This window comes from Ceratotherium simum, chromosome 30 (genome assembly GCF_057802395.1).
Source record: "Ceratotherium simum simum isolate JZ-2026a chromosome 30, ASM5780239v1, whole genome shotgun sequence".
Classification (NCBI taxonomy): Eukaryota; Metazoa; Chordata; class Mammalia; order Perissodactyla; family Rhinocerotidae; genus Ceratotherium; species Ceratotherium simum.
In genome coordinates, this window is record NC_141929.1 from 1,783,193 (window position 1) to 1,804,439 (window position 21,247).

Below are 21,247 nucleotides of genomic sequence, written 5' to 3' on the forward strand. Positions count from 1 at the left end.
CGTGTTCCGCACAAGGGTCCTTACGGAACACTTCCAGACGGGGAAGCCTTCTTGGATGGGCAGTGGAGCCTCTGAATTCCAGGTCCATTTAGAAGTCTAAAGCATGTCTTTAAAAGCTGGCGTGGCCGTGCTGGTGGGACCTCCTGTCTGGAGGCTGAGGCAACAGCAGTGAGTCTGTCCTCCTCGCACGTCACGTGTCCCAGCCACCCGCCCCTTCCTTCCGCTCTTCTCCCTGGGCTGCCTGCTGCTGCAGCTTCACCAAAGGAGCCACATTATTGCACACACAGCACCATCGCAGATGACACACCGGGTCAGCAAGCGCGGGGGCTCTGTCTGGTGGTGAAATGAAGAATCCACCAGGAGGTAGAGGACAGTTGTGCTGCGGAGTCGCTGGATTGAATTATTGTGATCGTAACTCACATGGCTGTGCATGCTGTTTATGCTGTTTTAAGCACGTTAAACGGTTTCTCTCTCTTACTCCCATGGGGATGCCCAAGTGCACAGCTCAGGAGAGTTGATGTAAAGGTCAAATGTCCTCTCTTTCCTTTCCTGAGTGTTGGGGCCCTTGGAGAACAGCAAGCCCGCTTCCTACAGGAAGCCTTCCTTGATTTTCCAGCGCCTTGTCTGTCCTTCGCTGCACCGTGGCCTCTCTGCTCTTAACCCCTCTGGCACTCGCCAGTGCTGCTTTCTCAAGGATGAGCGCCTCATCTGCACCCCGTGAGGACAGCTGCTCCACGCACGTTGACAGTCGTGGCAATGGCGGGTCCGTGGACACTGAGAGAATGGTCATCAGAAAATCCCCGGTGACCTGGAGAACACTTAACGCATGCTTTCTCACTCCTGAGACAAGTTGGAGGCCGTCCTGCCGAGCAGATGGGCTCCAAGCAGATGGTGGCTGCAGAGCAGAGCTGATGGGGGTGCCCTGGGCCGCGGGCACCCTCATGGCCTGCACAGTCTTAGGCAGTGCTGGGAAGGCCTAGGGAGACTGTGGCAGAGGCCGGCTGCGAGGACTGCCAGAGCCAGTCAGGGCCGCACCGACAGAAGGAAGAGCCCCCACGGTGACCGGAGCTCTCTGTGCTCGGCCGGCAGCTCTGTCCTAGGTCCGGTGGCCTCCCGTTCACAGTCGTTGGCTCAGGGCAGCCAGAGCTGGAGTGAGAACGTGCCTCCATGAGCTCCTGAGGTTCGTGACCATCAGGGAGAGAGGTGAACACAGGAGCAGGAGAAGGAGTCAGGCAGGGCCTGGAGAAGCAGCTCTGCGTGGACTCGGGGCGGTGGATGCAGTGCTGGTGGACCGGCCAGTGTCAGGGCCGCCGTGGCCAGTGCGAGGATGGGCTCTCAGAGGCCTGGGCTGGAGGGCTTGGCCTCTCCTCGGCCAGGTGGGGGTCTCAGCAGAGTCCCATAGGGCCGTAGAGGGTGTTGGCAGCCACACCTGTGACTGCCCTAACACCCTGTCTCCGGACCATGGATCGGGATTTCCTCGGCCTAAGCAAGTCCTGGGGTGGACAGAGCCTGGACTCCCTAGGAGGCTGTGCCACAAGGGACTGTGACGTGCTGCTGCCCAGCTCACTTGCGGGCAGTGCTGGCCCTCTTGCTGTTTTGGGGCAAGTACTTTGAATTGACAACTTAACGTGAGCAGGACCTTGGCCAGGTGTTCCTGTTAAGCAAAGGCCGTTTGAGCTGATGGCTGTGGGCACGTAGGAGTGTCACACAGGCAGTGTGACTTCCTCCCAGCGAGTGCAGGAGCAGGCCAGTGAGAAATGACAGGCGTTGTAACAGCGGGCCAGAGAGGACGTGGGACACGAGGGAGCTTGAAGCACAGAGCCGGCAGTGAGGTTCTGCAGAGGGAAATCACACAGGCCGATGCTCATGCACCTGGCGGGGGACTGGGTAGCCGTCAGGAGGCAGAGCATTTTAGAACCAGCAGTGGGGAACCAAGGCCCCAAGAGGTGCACTTACTGGCACCCAGACTCAGTTGCTGGCTGGCTCGGGTCTGGCCCCTGGCCAGCCCAGCCTCGCCCACTGCCCCATGCCATGTCCTCCCTGACCGAGTGACCGAGCCGTGCAGTGAGTTCACGGTGCCCTGGGATCTGTGTGGCCGGTGCAGAGCCTCTGAGTGGTCAGGGTGGGGCCTGCAGCAGAGAAGAGGACCCTCTGCTCCGGGGCCGCTGCTTTCACACTTGTGGCACCACGAGAGGTTTTGTGCGAATGTAAAATGTAAACCTACGAAACCGACCCGTTTCTCAGGTGGAGTCACTTCACTCCACGGTGCCCGTGACCTGGATCCAGCCACACCCCAAAACCACGGTCTAAGCCAAGTGTTCTCAAGAGCAGGTGGGGCCGTGCTCCAGGGCCGGCCCCTCCCATTTGGATGGGAGCCTGTTGGCCCCCCAGTTGGCAGGAGGACCTGATGTTAGGTGCGCCCCAGGAGAAGGGGGCGTGGGGACGTGGGAGCACATGGCAGGGTCTGGCAGGAGGCTCTGCACAGCTCTGCCTCACGCCCGCAGTGCGCGGGGGGCCTGTGGACGGCTGCTCAGCTCCACGGGGAGCCTGGGTCTCGAGAACAGCTTGGCAGTTGTCACCCTGTGGGCACTTGCCATGTTCTCTTCCAGTTATGCCATGCCCGTCATGGCCGGGACGCTGGGTGGGTGAGCGGCACTAGGGGGTCCCGGCGCTGTCCCAGTCTGGGGCAAGCGTGGTCCAGGGCGGCGGCTCACCCAGCCTCCCAGGCCATCTGTCAGGTGGTGATTATCCCGAGCTGGGAGAAGAGGCTCTTAGCAACCTTAACCGGAGACACTTAGTAATTACCTGACAGGAATGTTTCCTTCCTCGCAAACCCAGAGGAAAATCACTCGTGTTTTGAGGCAACCCACAGAGCTGTTCTGCGAAGTAATAAAACACCAGAGGAAATAACGGAGTGTGGAGATGGCGCTGAGGTTGGAGTTGTGGACGGTCACCAGGCGGGTGTGAGATTTCTCATCATGTATCTTCTTCCAGACCCCCTCCCAGTGTTCCTGGCAGGACACCTGAACACTCCTTATCCTCCTCTGTACCCGGACACCCTTACTGTGCCTGAACACTGTCCTCTGTGCCCAGATGCCCTTACTGTGCCTGGACACCCTCAGCGTGCCTGGATCCCTTCACTGTGCCCAGATACCCTCACTGTGCCTGGACATCCTTTGTGCCCAGATGCCCTCACTGTGCACGGACACCCTCACCATGCCTGGGCACCTTTCTCTGTGCCTGACGCCCTCGGCATAGCCTGGGCAGTGCCTCACCTGGGGAGGGCAGGGTGGATCCTGGCACTCTTCTGAAGGGTGAGGTCTTGACGTGTCCAGGGCTCAGCACACACTCAGTGTTGGAGGGACACTTGTTTTGTTGAAGGTTCTGTGAAGGTGGTGGGGTGTTGCTGCTCGGAACTTTGGGGTGTCCCCGTGCTGTGTGGCGTCCCTGAAGTGTCTTGGGTTCCTATTTCTAGGCACCTGGGCCACAGGCCTCAGTTCCACCCCCTGAAGCACGGATTTGACGAGTGGTTTGGATCCCCCAACTGCCACTTCGGACCTTATGACAACAGGGCCAGGCCCAACATCCCTGTGTACAGGGACTGGGAGATGGTCGGCAGGTAACGAGTCCCTCCCCTTCCTGCGCCCTGCTGCTGCACCGCGAGTGGGACGGAAATTCTGGAGCCGCCTGCTCGTCAGCGCCGGCAGCCCAGTGCACTGGGGCGTGGCTTTGCCAGCTTGTTCTGCCGAGAGCCTTGCAGGACTCACCGCCTGGGGCCACCACACCAGCCACGCCCACAGGAGTTTCTGACCTCTTTAGAAAATATGAGGTGTGTGCACACGGCAACCGAGTTCACGTGGTTCTCGGGGTTCGGCCCCGTGCAGCCCATGGGCGGGTCCTGGGCTCCAGCTTGAGAGGCCATGGGCCTCCCCACGCTGGCATGCCGGCTGCACTCAGGACGTTTGGGAATTGCAGCGTTACAGAGGAAGGGTGGACGAGACCTGACTGTGCGCCTGCCGAGGGCGAGCGCTGTCTGAAGGTGGTCGGCTCTAGGATGGACCTGGTCTGGCCCACGGCCCGGCTGTGGGGTGCCTGCAGGTGGACACGCGGGGTCAAGACCCTGGTCTTTGTTGAGTTTTGCTTGGCTTAACTTTTTTATTTCTTTTCCCTTTTTTATTATTTTTATTTTTGGTGGAAGCCCTCATTACCCATCACTGGACCAAAGAGCTGGGCCGACTCCTTGCCTTTTCCAATAAGAGCTTCACTGAGATAAAATACACACACCACGCAGTCACCATCCACAGTGCCAGTGGTTCCTAGGACAGCCACGTGCAGCTGTCCCAGCGTCGCCTCTCAGAGAAGCGCCACCCCCACGCTCCATCTCCACCGCCTGCCCTTGTGGGGGCCGGGGTCACCGTGGCGCCTTGTCTTAGCTTCGTGCTGCACGACCTGTGATCTCAGGAGCCGTGCGAGCTTGTTTCGTTTGTTCAGAAATCGACATGGATGGAACAAGATGCAGATCTTTCTTTTACATGAGGCCCATGACGTTGCCTGTGAAATGAGGGAGAAGGGGGCTGTCTTGGCCTGTAGTCTGATTTCTGTCTGAATCTATACTGTTTTCAGATATTATGAAGAATTTCCAATTAATCTGAAGACCGGAGAAGCCAACCTCACTCAGATCTACTTACAGGTGATGGGAGCCTGGGCTGGGCAGCCCTGGGGTGCGGGAAGGTCAGCCTGTGGGTGGAGGAGGACGGTGTGCTCTCCTCCCCAGGAAGCCCTGGACTTCATCAGGAGGCAGCAGGCAGCTCGGCGCCCTTTCTTTCTCTACTGGGCCGTCGACGCCACACATGCACCTGTTTATGCATCCAAGCCTTTCTTGGGTACCAGTCAGCGAGGGCGGTGAGTCTTTGGTAGTAGAGACGTAGATCCCACCGGGGGGTTCAGCTGTGCTTGATTACCTCCTGGGACAGGGCACTCAGTACCCTTAAGTTTTTAAGTGTCAATTGTAGAAGAAGATGGCAGCATCTGTGCCTCTCTGAAAGTATCCGTCAGCACAGGGTTAGTGGAAGGAGGGCTGCGGCGGTGTGGCTGGTTCTGTCCTGGATTAACTCTGACAGCTTGAACTTGGGTTTTCCTCTTCCTCTTCTGTGAATTCAGCCAGTCCATTTTGCTGTCCATCCCTGAAGTTATGATTTAGCTGCTCTGCAGTCACACTGATGCCATTGTCCCCCAGTGAACGTCCTGTCTTTCCCCACAGGTATGGGGACGCTGTCCGGGAGATGGATGACAGTGTGGGGAAAATCCTGCGCCTCCTTCAGGACCTGAGGATCACGAAGGACACGTTTGTTTTCTTCACATCTGACAATGGCGCTGCCCTCATTTCTGCTCCCAAGCAAGGCACGTGTTGGAGCATTCCCCGCTGGTCGTCGTGTCACCCGGCCAAACGTGGGTTCTTCTGGGGAGCTAAATCAAACTGCACCAGAAGTAGTTTCCCAAAGTAGAATTTTTTTTTTGCAGCATGCAGCTAAGAAAAATGCAGACCTTAGAGAATAATTTCACAAAGCTATGGCCCCCAAACACAGGGGGAGGGTATCTTTATTTGGGGTAGGGAATGAGTATTCAAAGGGGAAGTTTCATCATCACGTGTAGAGGTGGGTGTAAGCTTGCACGTGCATGGTTTGACATCATGCCTCTGCGTACACCGCGTGACCTAAAAATGGCTGCTTCAGGCCTCCCAGAGGAGGGAGCTCACGCCGTCGATGAGGGCAGGTCACTTTAGTCCAGCTCTCTGCCTGTCTGTGCAGCTGGCAGTCTCCTGGTTGCGGTCTGGGCTGGTCTGAGCCGGTTCAGAGCGGCTGGGTCCCAGGCACTTGTTGCTTAGAGCTTCTTTCTAGAACATGGCTGAAACCACACGAGCTCAAGACCCCAAAGTGTTAGATAAAGGAACACCTGCACCTTTCAAGAAGACAAGAGACTTAGGTCGAACACAAAGGTCAGAGTTTAGGCAGGACAAGAGCAGCAGGTTAGGGTCCATGTCTGGTGACAGTAACAGCCACACACGAGGCTCTGCCCCGGGATGCTTGGACCCTGACGCTCACTCGGTCCCCTCAGCTGCCCGCCATGTGGGGCAGAGTGTGGAGGGGGCTCAGCCTGGGGCCGTCCATTGGGAACAGCTCTCCAGTGGAAAAGCCCTGAGAGCTTCCCGGTGGCGTTGGCTTGGGCCTGGTCACAAAGTGGCCTGGTCACACCTACGTTCCGTGACACACTGTCATCCTCTGAGAGGATGGGCATCTCGGCCATTCCTGGCCCAGGAAGGGTGTGTCAGTGCGTGGAACAGTGAACGCCCGGTTCCAGGCTCGGTGCCCCCTCCCGAGTTGTTTGGGGTTTCTGGCTCCCTGGAGGTGCCTGGTCGGGAGGGAGAGCTCAGTGGAGGAAGACGAGACTGAGGCCAGGCCCTTCACCCTCTCCTGGCCCTGCCACTGCCTGGCCCCGGGAGCAGGTCACTTCTGCCCCCTGCACATTTAGGGGCTGAACGAGATCACTTCTGGGCTCTCCCTCTGATGCTGTGATGTTCCCCATCAGCGTTTTATTCTAAACTCAGATACGACGCAGGGCCATTGGTCACTTGTCTGGCCACATTTGCACCTTTCTCTGTGTTTAGGGAGCCTCCCTTCACGGTGGGGGCAATGACCGCCTCCCTCTGGGAACTAAAAATGCAGGAGATGGGCTTCCCAGCCTCCCCGGCAGCCAGGCCCAGGCTTGGGGCCCACACCTGCCCCTTAGAAGCTCCCAGCCCAGGCCTCTTGGGGGCTGGTGTCCAGGAGGGAAGGGACCGAGCCCCCCACCCCTAGAGTGCTGGCCAGGGGCGTTACGCAGAACCCCTGGTGCAGTGAGGGGGCCACACACCCCCCCAGACCAGCTCTGTGTGCTGCTGTGGGGCCTACAGGCCTCTCAAAGGCTGTGATCAGGTCCTCTCCGCGAGCTCCCACGTTTTCCCATGTGTGGAGGGAGGTGCTGATACCCGGGCGTCCCGTGTCCTGGTGTGCCAGCTCTCTTCATCCCATGGGGCCCCAGCAGGGTGTGAGTCACTCAGCTCGGAAAGGAAGGCACAGGTAGCAGGAAGCCCCCGGGGACAGGCCTGCACGGGGCGGCCCTGGGGGACCCTGCAGTCGGGGGGCTCCCGCACTGGGTGTCCAGGGGCCAGGGGGGCTTCAGGATCTGAAGCGACAGAAATGGTACAGCTGGCTTAAGCTGAGGAGAAACTGTTGGCAACAGAACAGTAATTCAGGGTCTGGGCCTGGCTGGTCGGGGCCCCAGTGGTGCCATGCAATGCCATCTGTGGCCCAGCCCCACTCCCCGTGGAGGGCGTGGTTTTCACACTGACGGTGCCAGAGAAGGGGCGGTACCCCCATATTGCTCCGAGCAAAGGCTTGGGGCCCAGCTGAATGTTGCTGTCAGCAGCCGTCACCGCCCAGCAAGGTGCCCTGGAGAGCCCTCCCCCTGACGGCCAACTCACAGTAACCACCAGCCTCCCAGGGCCCAGGACTGGGTTTCAGCACCCAGTCTTCATTTCTAAATTGTGGAATAGTTTGCACGTACGAAAGACTCTGTGTACATATTTGTAAGGCATAAATAACGGTAAGTAAGATGAAACTCCGTGTACCCACCAGCTGGCTTGAGAAACACAAGGAGGAGAGAAGTGGACCCTTGTCAGCCCCTCTGAGACTGGGACCTTCCCCAGAAGGAACCACATCCCGAGCCTGGTGCTTCTCACCTCCTCGCTATCCCCTGTGGTGACATACATGCTCGCTGAGTCTGCCTGCGCTCCCGTGTCCCACGCTGCTTTTCCCTCAAGATCTGTCTGCTGACACGTGGAGGTAGGGTGCAGGTGACAGCACAGGGTCAAGCTACAGAGGTTACTGCCAGAAGGACACTGTCCTGTTTTGTTATTTTCCCCCATTTTTTGGAGAGCCTGAGTTTGTGGGAGCCTTGGGCAGTGGGTGCTGGTGCAACAGAAGCACCGTCTGTGCCCCTCAGATCTTTCTCTTTGTTCTGGGAGCCCGCCGGGACGTGCGCCTAGCAGGCTGGCTTCTCTGCTCTCTGACACTTCCCACGAGCGTTGTTCCGGGACCACCTGCTCAGAGCAGGGCTCGTCAGAAACAGAATCTGCACCCCCTCCCCGATGGGACCCCCATGGGGCCCAGGGGTCGATGCATTCACCTGGAGCCCCCAATCCTGAGCACACGAGGACGCTCGTGGACACAGACGTTTGGGAACCGCTGTACCTAGAGAGCAATGGTGACCCCCAGTAACCTGCCCCCCGGAAGACGTCTTGTGGCTCTGCTTAAAGAACTTCTGCGTCTTTTGCTACCACTGGGCATGTTCCCGTTTCTCAGCAGCCACTCTTCATCAGCGGCTCAACGTTACAAGCAGAGCATCCAGGGCGATCACCTGGGTCAGAGATACCGCGAGGCCTCTGACCTTGAACTTGAGGCCTGAACGCCTGGCTGGTCCTTTGTCTCCATGGTGGTCTCAGTGGCCCACTGTTTCAGCAGCGTCACCTCTGAAGGGCCGGGCGGGAGCAGGGTGGGGGGCAGAGCGTCCCGAGGGCGAGTGCCCTACCGGGTGCATGTGGCCCTGGGAGTCGGGGTAGATGGTCTGATGGGCAACGACTCTACCTCCCCAGGTGGCAGTAATGGCCCCTTTCTGTGTGGGAAACAGACCACCTTTGAAGGCGGGATGAGGGAGCCTGCGATCGCGTGGTGGCCCGGGCACATCCTTGCTGGCCAGGTGAGTCAGAGGTGGGCTGCGTGCCCCAGGCCTGCGGCCATCCTAGGGTATGAAGGCTTGGCGCCCTTGCTGGCCTGCCCCCTCCACTCACTCTGCGTTGCCTCACCGCTGAAGGAGACTCACCACTCTCTTTCAAGCCGGCCCCTCCCAAGGTAGGCAGCTGGCATAGGGTGCATGGGGCTGGTGCTAGAACACTCTCCCATGGGGCATCACATGGGGTGTGAGTAACCACCATTGGAGGGAGGCTTCCATGGTCAGCCAGTGTGTTGGTCTGGAGTTAAGCTGAGTTAAATAGGATTCTTTCCTGCAGGACTTGTCAGAGCCTTTAGTGTGCTAATGAGTATCATGAACTTCTGGAAGGGGCGTAGAGCTAGCTGAGTTTTTAAAATCTTATTGGGCCACAGTCTTTTTTTCCAAAGTGCATCTCCCAGGCACTGTTCTGTGGGCGCACTCTCAGAGACAGCAGTGGCTCGACAGTGCATAGATATCTGTCTGCAATGCCCTGTGCAAACTGCAGGGCTGAGGGGCCTGGCCCTTTGGCTGGGCATGGCGTGTGTCCTGCTGCTGTCTCAACCAGCTGTCCTTCCCTGCTCCTCAGAGCCCCTCGCTCTGCCCTCCCTTGGCTGAGAACCTACAGACGGGGTCTCCTACAGACGGGGTCTCCCCTAACTGGGCACCCGATTCAGGCCCCTCATAAACACGGGGTGTCGAGACTGGTGTTTGTAAACATGCGTGTCACTGTCTCTTAATTGGTCTTTTCCCTTCTGATGAGCTTCTCCAGAGAATGCTGTTGGGCACTGGTGTCAGCTCAGCCCCACAGCAGCACCACAAGGAGTGGCTGCGTGTTCCATGGCTGCTGGAACAGTCACCACACTGAGTGGCTTAAACGTGTCGCAGGGCTGGTTCCTCCCGGAAGCTCCAGGCGAGAGTCTGTTTCCTCGTCTTTTCCGGCTTCTTGGCTCGTGGCCTCTTTCTCCCTCGTCCAGGTCTGTGTGGCTGGTTGTGTGTCACCCCCATCACTCTGACTCTGACTCCAACCCCACCGCCACTGTTAGGACCCTGTGATGACATGGTCCCCACCAGGGATCCAGGATCATCTCCTGTTTTAAGGTCAGCTGATTGGCAACCTGGATCCCCCTTTGCCGTGTAAGGAAACGTAGTCACAGGCTCTGGGGATTGGGGTGTGGACATCCCTTGGGGGGCGATGTTCTGCCTCCCATCGTCATTGTTATCCCCATCCACACGTTAGCAAAGCGATGCCCAACGAGAGGAAATCGCTTGTCGGGACCTCCCAGTTAGCAGGTGGCAGAGCTGAGTGCAGACCCCCAGTTATGGGCGTGGAGCCCACCTCCCCCACCCTGCTGCCACGGCCTGTCCTCCTGGGACAGTCTCCAGGGAGACCTGCTCCCTACTCCCGCCCTCGGGAAGGCTCCAGCCTGTGGGACCTTCGGCCCTGCCCGCCTGGCCCTGCTCCCTGGAGGAGAAAGGACACACGCACAGAGCTGTGCTGCGTTGTCCCTCCCCACATCCCACAGGAGACGCTGAAATTGAATTAGAGGGGCTGTTGGGCCTGTGCCCTGTGATAACTGTGAGAGGATTTTATTGAAAAACATTCTGCCATCTGTCCACCCAGCGTCGAATCTTTAGCCCTCCCTTGTATGCTTGGGGGGGCGGCTTTATTAATTGTAGCTTTTGATTCAGAGTTAAGTCTTGAAAGTGCTGATAACAGCCCGGTGACTTTCCGCCATGGCCCAGCACGGATGGATTGCATTTTTCCTGAAGACAGACATGCAGGTCGCAAGAGCTTCTATTTTTTTAAAGAGCCTCCCCCAGGAGAGCTCCTGGCTGCTGCGCGATGATACGGGGACATGAGATATCCCTCCTTTCTGCTCCGCCCCACCTCACATGGCAGGCTCACCTCCTGATGTATTTCTCCCAGACGTTTAAGAAAAAAGTGAGCAGGGAGGGAGGCCACTGGGATGAGAGACTGCTGTCATATCTCCATTCTCCTTGCAAGGCCTCGCAGGATGTTTGAACCAAACATCCACCTTCACGTCCCCCCCGGGCTGTGGAACCAGATCACATGTGGCCAGGACACGTCCGCTTGGTTTCCGTGCAGAGTTGCTCCTGTGTGGAGGAATGGCCTGTGAGGGCTGAGGCGCCCCGGGCATGGGAAGCTAAGTTGGGCAGTGGCTCGCGGTCCTGGCCCACAGCAGGCATGGGGGACACCTGCCTCGCCAGACTTGCCAGTGGGTTCACCCCGCTGACATGGCCCACGCCCCCAATCAGGAGCGTGGGTGGCGGTCATTGCACACAGGCAATGGAGGGAAGGACCCCAGTGGGCTCCAGACGAGGCAGAGCTGCGTGCAGGAACCAGGCGTGCGTCCATGGAGGCCAGTGGGCCACCCCTTTCCCAGAGCAGTCAGCTCCTCAGGCCTGTCCGCAGGGCCGCCTCCTACTGGCTCTGTGGAGTTGGACCATTCAGTTTGGTCCCGCGCAACCTCTGGGAGGAAAGGCCGACCCTGCCCACCGCCGTCTGCTCCCGTCAGCCTCAGCCAGCTGCCCCCCTTCCCTGGTGCTCTCCAGGCTGCTTTGGGCCTCAAGGGTCCTTTTTCCACCTGCGCTCAGACCCGATTTGGAAAGTTCGGTGTTACAGTGACGGTGACAGGTGATTCAGAGAGGGCGGGCCTCGAGGGGCGAGACCCTGCTGGCCGTCTTCTCCCTTTTGTCTGGTTCTGATTCGCAGCCACAGCAGAAGTGAGGGCTCGAGAGCAGAGGATGGGACAAGGCCTCAGCCTGCTCTGGGGTCAGATTGAATCCCCACGCAGCCCCTGACCTCCCCGCCGCCACTCTCCCCATGGGGGACTGGTCCCTCCCTCGTGGGTCCCCGAGGCGGGAGAGTTGTGTGCCCCCACACATGTGCCAGCCTGATCCTCAAGGCCCTGAGGTGTTCCAGGAGAGCCCGGGGTCAGTGGGGCTGAGGGGACCTGGCCAGGGGAGACTGACCGGGCGGGAGGCCTCTCGTGTACTGGTGCTGGGGACGGGCGTGTGTGGACGTGGGGTGGCGAATGCCTCTGTGTTGTGTGTGTGGACACGCTGTAAAGGAATGTGACCGTGTGTGTGTGTGTGTGAGCACACACGCCTCTGTAGAGCCAGCCGGGCAGCAGAAGGGCACACGGAGGCCTGGTCTAGGCGGCCGTCTGGTCGGGACAGGGCGTCCTGAGTCTCCACCATGTCTGTTTCAGGTGAGCCACCAGCTGGGCAGCATCATGGACCTCTTCACCACCAGCCTAGCTCTCGCAGGCCTGGAGCCACCCCGCGACAGGACCATTGACGGCGTCAGCCTTCTCCCGGCCATGCTGCAGGGCCAGCTGACAGACAGGTGGGTTCCAGCCGGACACTTGCCACTGCCCCAGCCCCCGGTGCCGAGCAACGGAGCCAGAGCTGGCTGGCAAAGCCGCTTCCTTGCCCAGCTGGCTTGGGGCGGAGGGAGAGCCAGGGGCAGGCGAGACCCCTGGGACTTCCCGGCATGAAGTGCATCCTGGAGCGTGAGACCTGGTCCTCCAGGACCGTGCCCATCACTCAGGGCGTCCGGGCGCACCTAGGTCGGGGTGGAGGGTCCTTGTTCCTTCGAACAGTGTCCATCACTCTGGTCTCAGGCCATGGCAGGGAGGAGAGGACGGCCCTCTGCCAAGTCACCAGCCATGACTGGAGCTGGAGCCTGGCCTGCCCTGTGCTCCGCTCTGCACCGGAATTCTCCATGTCCAGAGTCAGTTTCTGTCCAGCTCGAGGCCAGCGACCATTCTGCCCAGACAAAATGAGTTTTCTGGGCTGCTCTGGCGAGAAAAGGGTTTAAAATAGGAAATGGTGTAGTGGGGGCAGGTGGCCCTGCTGCCCTCAGAGCTGCATGTGGTCTCGGGTTCAGGGCAGGGGTTAGACAGGTTTTCTTTCTTTTTTTCAATATTGCTTATTTTTCTCTCTTGCAATCTGGTGCGTGAACTTGTTTGCTGCTGGAGAGAGAAGGTGCCGGAGCTGCAGTCTCCCTGGCAGGCCCATCTGCCTGGGACCTGGGCTGGAGCCTCTGCCGCCAGCTTCACTCCACTGCGAGCCTCCCCAGGGCTCAGAGTGAAGGGTGGCGACTGTGGGGCTGACCCAGCAGCCTCAAGGACGATTCCACACTGCGCAGAGTGACCTCAGCTGTGAAGTTTCCACCATAACCCACTTGGAGGCGGAGCCGTGCCCTGCACCGGGTTTCTGGCGTCACCTGACCCCTCCCCCCACAGGCCGATATTCTATTACCGTGGCAACACGCTGATGGCGGTCACCCTCGGCCAGTACAAGGCCCACTTCTGGACCTGGACCAATTCCTGGGAGGAGTTCAGACAGGTAAGGGTCTCGGGATGCCATGGACTCTGCATTCCTGTGTCCGTCCTTCAGGAGGACGTGTCTGGCCAGAGCAGGCCGGCAGGCACCTGAGAAGGAGTTGGGGGCGACACGGCGTAGCTACAAGGACAGCCCCTTAGGAGCCTGGACACCCCCCGGGACACCTCACCCTCTCTCAGGCCACCCAGAGCTGGGGAAAGGAGGCGTCAGGGCAGGCTCAGCCCCAGACCCAGGTCAGATGCCTCAGGGGCCCAGGCCAAGCCAAGCGCCTTCCCCCGGCCCCTGCTGACCCCTCTTCCCTCATCCCACCTGGGCCTGGCCAGGTGCTCAGCAGCCCCTCTGAGCGGGGCTGTCTCGTATCTGCATCACAGTCTACTCTGAAGGCCTGAGGGTGAAATGCCCAGGGCCACGGAGTGCCCCACAGGGTCAGGGTTCCTGCCGCCCCTCGGGGCACGGGAGGCCTGTGCTGTGAGGCCTTCTCTCTGGCAGCTGCCTACCCTTCCCTCCTGTTGCCCACACCCATCCTCAACTCCACCCCCTGAGTCTTATTCCTGCTTCTCCTGGGTCTCTCCGCCCGCACCCCTTACAGGGCGCTCGGGGCCTCGCCCCCACCCCTCCCAGCGTCCGGGTCTTTAGACACAAGAAACGCCTGCTAATGTGCCTTAATTGGGAGGAAAAGCAATTTAAGTTAATGAAAAATCTAAGTACCAGAACACTCTGCACTGCTGGGGACACAAATTACAGACTTAGTGGATCTTAAGTCTGATGCCCAGCTGGGAGGGGCAGGCAGGGCCTGGCTGCCAGACCGAGTGCCTCGTGTGGATGTGGGGTCACCCCCCCCCCCCGCCCCGGGCGCAGGCAGAGCCTCAGGCAGTGTGCGCTTCCTCCCTCTTGTCCCGGTGCCCGCCGGCATCTCTGGCTTGTGATCAGAAGCAAAGATTGGCCTTGGGGGTGGGCTCAGCTGGACCGAACAAGTTTTTGCTTCTCTTCTGCCCTCTGGCTCAGGAGTGAGCCTCATGTCAGCCCTGGAGTGTTCTGTGGGCCCTTCAGACTCACTGTGACAACAACCCCCAAGCTGGTCTCTTCCGGAACTCTCTCAGTGAATGGCACAGCAGAGCCATATCCCCTGGCCTGCACTCTTGTCGCCGGCCTCCCCAGGCCCCACCCAGCCCACCCAGCTTGTGGCCACCCACCGCCTCCTCCATGTGCCTGAGGCCCCCGCACCTGCTCCCCGCCCCCACCAGCTAAGCCCGCCCGCCCCTTAGGTCCCATCTCAGCGGTCACTGCCACCGAGGGCCATCCTGAGCAGCTGGCGCCCTGTCCCCCGACAGGCAGTGCCGCGACTGGTTTTTCCCTTTAGACACCCAGGGCCTGAGAGGCATAAGAGCATCCAAAAGGGGCCCAGGGGCTGGCAGTGTGGGAACCCACAGGGACAGCCGTGTGGCCTCACTTCTCCCTCCCTAGCCTCCCCCATCACACACACAGCCCCCCAGGGTCCTCTAGGGTCCCCATTGCTGGCTGCCCATGCCTCCAGGTGGTACGATTGCGCACATGCGGCTGGTGTTCTGGAAGCTGCCCCTCAGACTGCACGGTTCTCCTCACTGCGGCTCCCTGACCCAGGGGCTCTCGGGGCCTCTTGGGGCAGAGTCCAGTCAGCCCTAGCCTGAGTGAGACAGTCCAGCTTTCACCCAGGCCAGAATCCAGGGGTGCCTTTTCCAGAAAGGGCGCTGGAGAAGTCCAGAAGGTTCTGCGGGTGGAGCAGCTACCTGCACGGCTTGTCCTGACTTAACCGCATTTACAGCAGGGTCAGAAAGTATCAGAAAAGGCCACCTTGGTGCAACGGTGACACCTCTGCCCACACGACCCCCGGTTCCTAAGGGCTGTTGGCGAGCTCCTGGGATGGTTTCGTCTGCTCGGCTTCTGTCTTCCTGGGAGATGAGGAGACAGGGTTCTCTTCTGCGACCGTGTAGATGTTAGGGGCATCCTTCCCTGGGAGGGCGGCAGCCCCAACACAGGATGGGGGCAGCCGGCATGGCCCTTCTCCCTCCAGGGGTCAATAGGCCAAGGGGTGCGTGAAGTTGGAAGGACCTCACAAACCATGACAGCAGCCCCCATGCCATCGACTGCTCTCTGAGCACCAAGGGAGGCTTGGATCCCCCTGTTCCTGTCACCTCCAGATGGCTCACACATTTTGTTCAGAGGCCAAGTGGGGCCCTCCTGGGGCCACCAACGAGTCCTGGGCCCGTTCTGCCCTGAGGGAGAAGCCTGGGGTGCGGCTCAGCAGGACTGCATGGGTCTGTGGCCCAAGATTCAGGGTCCCCTGAGTGGACCTTATTAGCTTCCCAGCTCTTCGCTTGTCCAGGGGTGTCTCTCACCCCCTCGGCACCCCCATTGCCTGGGGTCCTGCTGTGCCAGTGGGCCCTCGTGCCAGTGGGCCCTCTTGTCTGCATCCCAGGACATGTAGCCAGCTCTCCTGGTCACTCACAACTGCTGGACGGTGGTCGAGGGGACGGAGTGAGCATCTTCCCTGTGCCAGACCTGGTGCCGCTGTCCCCACCAAGCCCGGGACTTCCCTGCCACAGGCCATTTGAGGCCAGGGAAGAGGGGGAAGGGTGGGTGCTTGTGTGCAAGTGACCTTTGTTTCTGGGCTGCACCCCACGAGCGTCAGCCGACATGCACACTGTCTCCCTCCCGTGTCCTTGCCACCCTCCGAAATGCCAGCGCTGTGCGGGCAGGTCACAGGAGGAGGAAAGGGGCCGCGTGGGAGCTCAGTGCTGCCTAAGAGTGAGGCCTCCCTCACGGATGGCAGTCGTGAGAGAAGCTGCTGAACTGATTAGCAGAATCTTAATTAAGTAGTGTGTTGGATTTGATCCTGATTGTGATGTGTGTCTTGTGTCCAGACTTGGACGCTTCTCCATTAACTGCTTGGCACTGTTGTGCTAGTGTGGTTGTTTCTCCCACTGTATGTCTCACATCCGTATTGTTCACTAGCATTTCTGCTCCCGGAAGGTCAAAGGGTCACCCACTGTGGAACCCCCCTGGCTGGGTATTGATCATTAGCCACCCTCAGCAGCTGAGATCACAGCCCCTTATTTTTCTAGCCACTGACTTGGGAATCTACAACTCAGTGCAGATGAATGGAATTTCACAGGCTCCTAACCTCCCTGCTTTATTGAAAAGCAGAGCATTAACTGCTCCACTGAGCAGCTGTCCATTACAGATGCGCAGGCGCTAGGAAACAGTTTGCCCGTTGGAGCACTGACGCCTGCGGAAGCCCTTGGTCACTTGTGGTTGAGAAGCAAGTGGTGCAACCCTGTCCCCCAGCCCCCAGTCTTAGGGTTGACATGCGGCGGTCACAGCCGCCCCTCCAGACCCTGTAAACAGTGTCCCGTGTCGGCTAGACCAGCCCCAAGCTGCTTGCAGGGCCACGGCGTCACCAAGGCCTCAGGATGGGGAGCTGCTGGCCTCTCCCCATTCCCCCTGGGCGGCAGGGGGCTCTTCCCTTTCCCGAGTTGAGGAGCCCTGACAGGCAGCCTTCACTCTTTGGGACAGAACTCCAGACTGTGGGCCGCAGTGTCTGGAGGAAGCCCTGACCTGAGGCTGCCCTGGGGCCTCAGGGCCATCCCAGGACAGGACAGAGCTCAGTCCGCACACTGACATGCAAGCCCACTTCCAATGAGAGGCCACCGCGGGCAGGGGCGGCCTGGGGAGGGCGGGAGCAGGAGGCCGCGGGCTCATACCTGAGTGTTGAGGGAGCTGAGGGTCCCTGCTCTCTGGGTGTTCCGGTGTCGCTGACCATGTCAACCGTAGTCGTAGAGTCTCTGCCTGTTAGCTTCGGCATCCGGGTCCTCTGTGGGCCTCACTGTGTCTGCGTCGTCTCTGGCTTGCAGTCATGCAGTCCCTCCTGCCCCGAGGAGCCTTGAAGGAATGCCGAGCACTGTGCACTTCACCTGCTGTGGGGCAGATAGAGTGTGGTGAAGAGCTTTGCTCTAGAAGTTAGTGGTGGTCAAGGTATGAGAAGGGCTGGAGTAGTTTAGAGAGATTCACCCCCCCAAAACTAGAGGCGTTCTGTGGGGCAGATGGCTCGGCAGCTCCAGGGCCCGGGTGGGGCTCCATCCCACAGGATGGCCGTCATGGTCCCGCTCACTCCTTGAACGCTCGGTGAGCACCCATGATGCGCCACGCATGGGGGACGCCGCCCCAGGACGGGATGGGCTGGCCTCCCTGGCGGAGATCTGGCTGCTGGTTCCTGGGCTCTGACGACGCAGCATGCAGAACACCCATGCACCCCCACCTCTCCTTCCAGGGCATTGATTTCTGCCCTGGGCAGAACGTCTCAGGAGTCACCACCCACACGCAAGAGGAGCACACAAAGCTGCCCCTGATCTTCCACCTAGGACGCGACCCGGGAGAGAGGTTCCCCCTCAGGTGAGCGGGGCACAGGGGGGCCTTCGAGCTGCCGAGAAAGTGTTAGCTGGGCCCTCACCGATGGGTGCACGTTGTGAGCATGTAGAGGTGCATGTATGCACATGGGGCAGCGGGGGCCTCCCTCTGCACCCCTGCTGGGCACACTGGGGCCCATCCTTCGAAATTTTCCCTCAACATGCTGTCTCGTCCGTCTGGCGCGGGCTGTGTCAGGCCGGCTTTCTTCTCCTGGTGCACCCCCACCTGTCCCCCAACTTGTCTCCCTTGCCCGCCAGTGCATGTGGCCCAGGATGTGATGCCCTGCCTGACCTGCCTTCAGGGACAGCTGAGGTGGAGGGTGAGGGTTGGGCATGGAGTGGACAAGGACCTCTCCGCACGGCCGCCCCCTCGTGCACAGGCAGCACTGAGGACGCGGAGAGTTGCGACACCGCCCAGAAAGATCCCCCCGGGGCTCCTGCATCCTTGACGGGGTGGCCCCCTGCCTCTGGCTGTCACTGAGCTCCTCCAGTGAGGCTCCCTGGATGGGGCCTCTCCCGTACCATCAGGGTGCTTGGGTGCTTCCCTGGGGACACCTCCCTTTCTCTGGAGCTTCATCCAGCTGAGAGGCCTGGGACTATGGGAAGGAAATGCAGAGATGGGTGCCATGGATGAAACAGCGTCCGAGTCCAACAGAACCGCATAACGTGGCCTTGTTGGAAATAAGGACTCTGCCAGAATAATTAAGGTGAGGGTCGAGATGAGGTCATCCTGGATCAGGGTGGCCCTAATCCAGTGAGAGTGTCCCTACAAGAGACCGAAGAGGAGAGAGACAGACACAGGAGAGAAGCCATGTGATGATGGAGGCAGAGATGGAGTGATGTGGCCACAGCCAAGGGACGCCTGCAGCCCCTGGGAGCCTCTGGAGGGAGCATGGCCCTGTGACATCTGGATTTCAGACTCCTGGTCTCCAGGATGAGGACGAGTCCCTGTTGTTTAAGGGCCCCCCACCCCAGTCTGTGGCGATTTGTTAGGTGGCCCCAGGACACTCACATGGGCGAGGAACCTCCTCAGGCCATCACAAACCCCAGGAGGTCTGGAGCAAGGCCACACGCAGGCGCCGGCTGGGAAGTTAGGACTAAAGGACAGCCGGGCTGGGGAGAAGCAGTCGGTGAGCCCCGCCCGCCCTCAGAAGCCCTTTTAGAGCGGAGACCCAGGAAGACTGCGGGCGTGGGTTGCAGGCATGCTTACCCAGGTGAGCGCCACACACCTGTGCCCGCCAGGCCCCTGCAACCTGATTGTCTCTGGGCCACCAGAGGTTAAAAGTCAGTTAAGGTGACAGCCCTGCTCTGTTCACTCGGGTCAAGTTTGGTGTCATTTTATGTCCATGGGAGATTCTTCTCAGTCTTGCTTCTCAACGACACCTGTTCATTGCTCTCAACTTCTCCAGCTAAGCTGTGATGAGCGGCACCACATGCCGTGGTGGGCAGCCCCTGAGACCTTCAGCCATCTTGCAGACGCCTCCACAGCAGGAGCAAACCTGGGCGCCCGGGGTATGGGCTCCCTCGAGGTGGGTCAAAGGAGAGAGACGGCGGCTGAGCCTCTGAGAAGCCCACCCTGACAGCAGACCCACGTGATATGGCTTCTCAGACACACCCACAAGAAGGTTGAAGCAACGAGCCCATCACAGTGGAAGCTCGGTGCAACTCCTGCCCTGCCCCTCGCTGGCTGTGAGACTGTGGCCGGACGGCCCCCCTCCCTCACCTCAGTGTCCCCCGAAATTCGCAGTCACGGGGCCTGCCTCGCAGGGCTATGCAGAGACATGCAGAACACACCCGCCTGCAAGTGCTCTCATTAGATCCACATCGTTGCTACTCGGGGTGTGCCGCGGCATTTGGAGTCACTACCCCAGAGAAGACGGTCCCCTCGGGCAGCTGCCTGCAGTCCCCTGTGCTCCAGATGGGGAGACCTAGACCTAGGGTGGGATGTGACTGGCCCAGGGTTACCCTGGGGGGATGCAGAGCTCTGGGCAAGAAGACCCTGCAGCCGCTGCCTGGCCCGGAAGGATTCGGGGTGAATTTGGGGCCTTCTGGGGCTCCCCACATACACTCACCTCACATCACCACCGAGAAGCCTTGCCACCCAAACTACTGAACTTGGTTAAGCCCGTCCTTTCCAGTGCACTTGGCCCAGAGTCCTGGAGAGACATGAGACACACCTGAAACCCTGCGTGGCCCGTGGGTAGAGTGGGTGCAGCCAACAGCAGGGAGCCGGCGGGTGTGGAGGCCCGAGGAGCGGGCTGGCCTGGGAATGACAGTCTCAGAGGGACCCAGAGACAGGGTGAATGGGGCAGGAGCAGCCACTCTTGAAACAAAGCTGGGCCAGAGGGCTTAAGAAGGGGCACAGGAGTGGGAAAGAGGCAACCGGGAGCCGCAGAGCCCTGGTGCAGCTCAGGGACACTGGGTGATGCCCTCGCTGGTTCTGGCTAAGGCCGAGGCCCTTGCGGCTGCCGTCCCTGTCACGTGGCTCTGCCTGAAATCTCCTTTGTAGGGTAAGTTCCCGGGTGCTCACCTGTCCCCAGGTGGGTGGGGTGGGGGTGGAGGCAGCCCTGGTCTCTAGCAGCCGTCTCTTCCCAGGAGACTGCTGGATGGTGGCCCATTGGGGAGGGGTCCCCTGGACCCCCAAGCCCCTTCTGGGCCTCCCTGGGTGGCTGCCCCCACCCAACTCGTCCCTCCACTGCCCTTTGGTGACTTGTGCTCTTGTCTGTCTCTAGCTTTGCCAGCACCGAGTATGTGGATGCCCTTGGCAGGATCACCCCGGTCGTCCTACAGCACCAGGAGGCCTTGGTCCCTGGACAGCCACAGCTCAACGTGTGCGACAAGGCGGTCATGGTAAGCAGCAGGCCATGATTCCTGTGGGGGAGCGTCCCCAGGGCTGTGGGAGTGCTCAGGGTCTGCACACCCCAGAGCATCCCCCGCATCCTCCCCACGGAGATCTCTAGGGTTACAGCGAGTTCTGGCAGCCGAGCACCTCGTGAAAGGACTGCCCTCCTCTCACAGGCAGGGTGACCACTGGGCAGTGTGGTGGACCCTGGGAGAGCGTGCTTCCCTCCTGCTGCTCTGTCTCAGACCTCACAGGGGTGGCCGGAGGCTCATGTGATCCCTCTGCAGGTGCAGGACAAGCCAAACTCGAGTGGGCTGTGGACACACTAGGCAGACAGCCTGGTGTGCGGTTGGCTCGTGGGACCCACCTCCCAGCACAGCTGATGTGGGTCCCAGTAGGGACAGACCTCCTTGAACCCCGTGGGGGACCCACCGCGAGTCTGTCCCTATAATGGGACGTGTTTCTGTGGTGCCGTGCTCCACAAAGATGTGTGATTCTCATGTCACCGTGTCAAAAGCTCTGGTGGTACCCCAAATCCCACAGAGTAAAGCCAGATGGCCTAGCCTGGGTTCCCAGCCCATCAGCCCCTCTCCCCGTGCACCCCATTCCCCAGCCTGCCAGGCACGTGCTCCCCCCGTAGCCACAGGGTGAGTCGAGTGCTGAGGAAGGATGAGCCCCCCGGCCTCGAGGAGGAGGAGGACCACTCTAGGAGAGGCATGTTCAGTAGTTCACGAACTGGTGAACTTGGGTTCCTTCTGTGTGGGAGAAGACTGAGTTCCAATCCACT

At 60.1% G+C, this 21,247-nt stretch overlaps 1 protein-coding gene across 5 annotated transcripts in view; it reads left to right on the top strand.

The window, feature by feature from the left end:
• The window catches only part of GALNS (galactosamine (N-acetyl)-6-sulfatase), a 33,554-nt gene that overhangs the window by 9,521 nt on the left and 2,786 nt on the right, over window positions 1-21,247 (top strand). For 2 of the 5 annotated variants that reach the window (XM_004437026.3, XM_087419792.1), the window contains 9 exons: window positions 3,476-3,619; window positions 4,624-4,690; window positions 4,775-4,902; window positions 5,261-5,400; window positions 8,690-8,793; window positions 12,039-12,175; window positions 13,077-13,179; window positions 17,483-17,604; window positions 20,351-20,468. In XM_004437026.3, the coding sequence (XP_004437083.1) occupies window positions 3,476-3,619; window positions 4,624-4,690; window positions 4,775-4,902; window positions 5,261-5,400; window positions 8,690-8,793; window positions 12,039-12,175; window positions 13,077-13,179; window positions 17,483-17,604; window positions 20,351-20,468 (1,063 nt within the window). Of the gene's footprint in view, window positions 1-977; window positions 2,964-3,475; window positions 3,620-4,623; window positions 4,691-4,774; window positions 4,903-5,260; window positions 5,401-8,689; window positions 8,794-12,038; window positions 12,176-13,076; window positions 13,180-17,482; window positions 17,605-19,027; window positions 20,129-20,350; window positions 20,469-21,247 lie in introns of those variants that run through there. The other 3 variants (XR_015549108.1, XM_087419791.1, XM_087419790.1) reach the window with 3 other exon arrangements.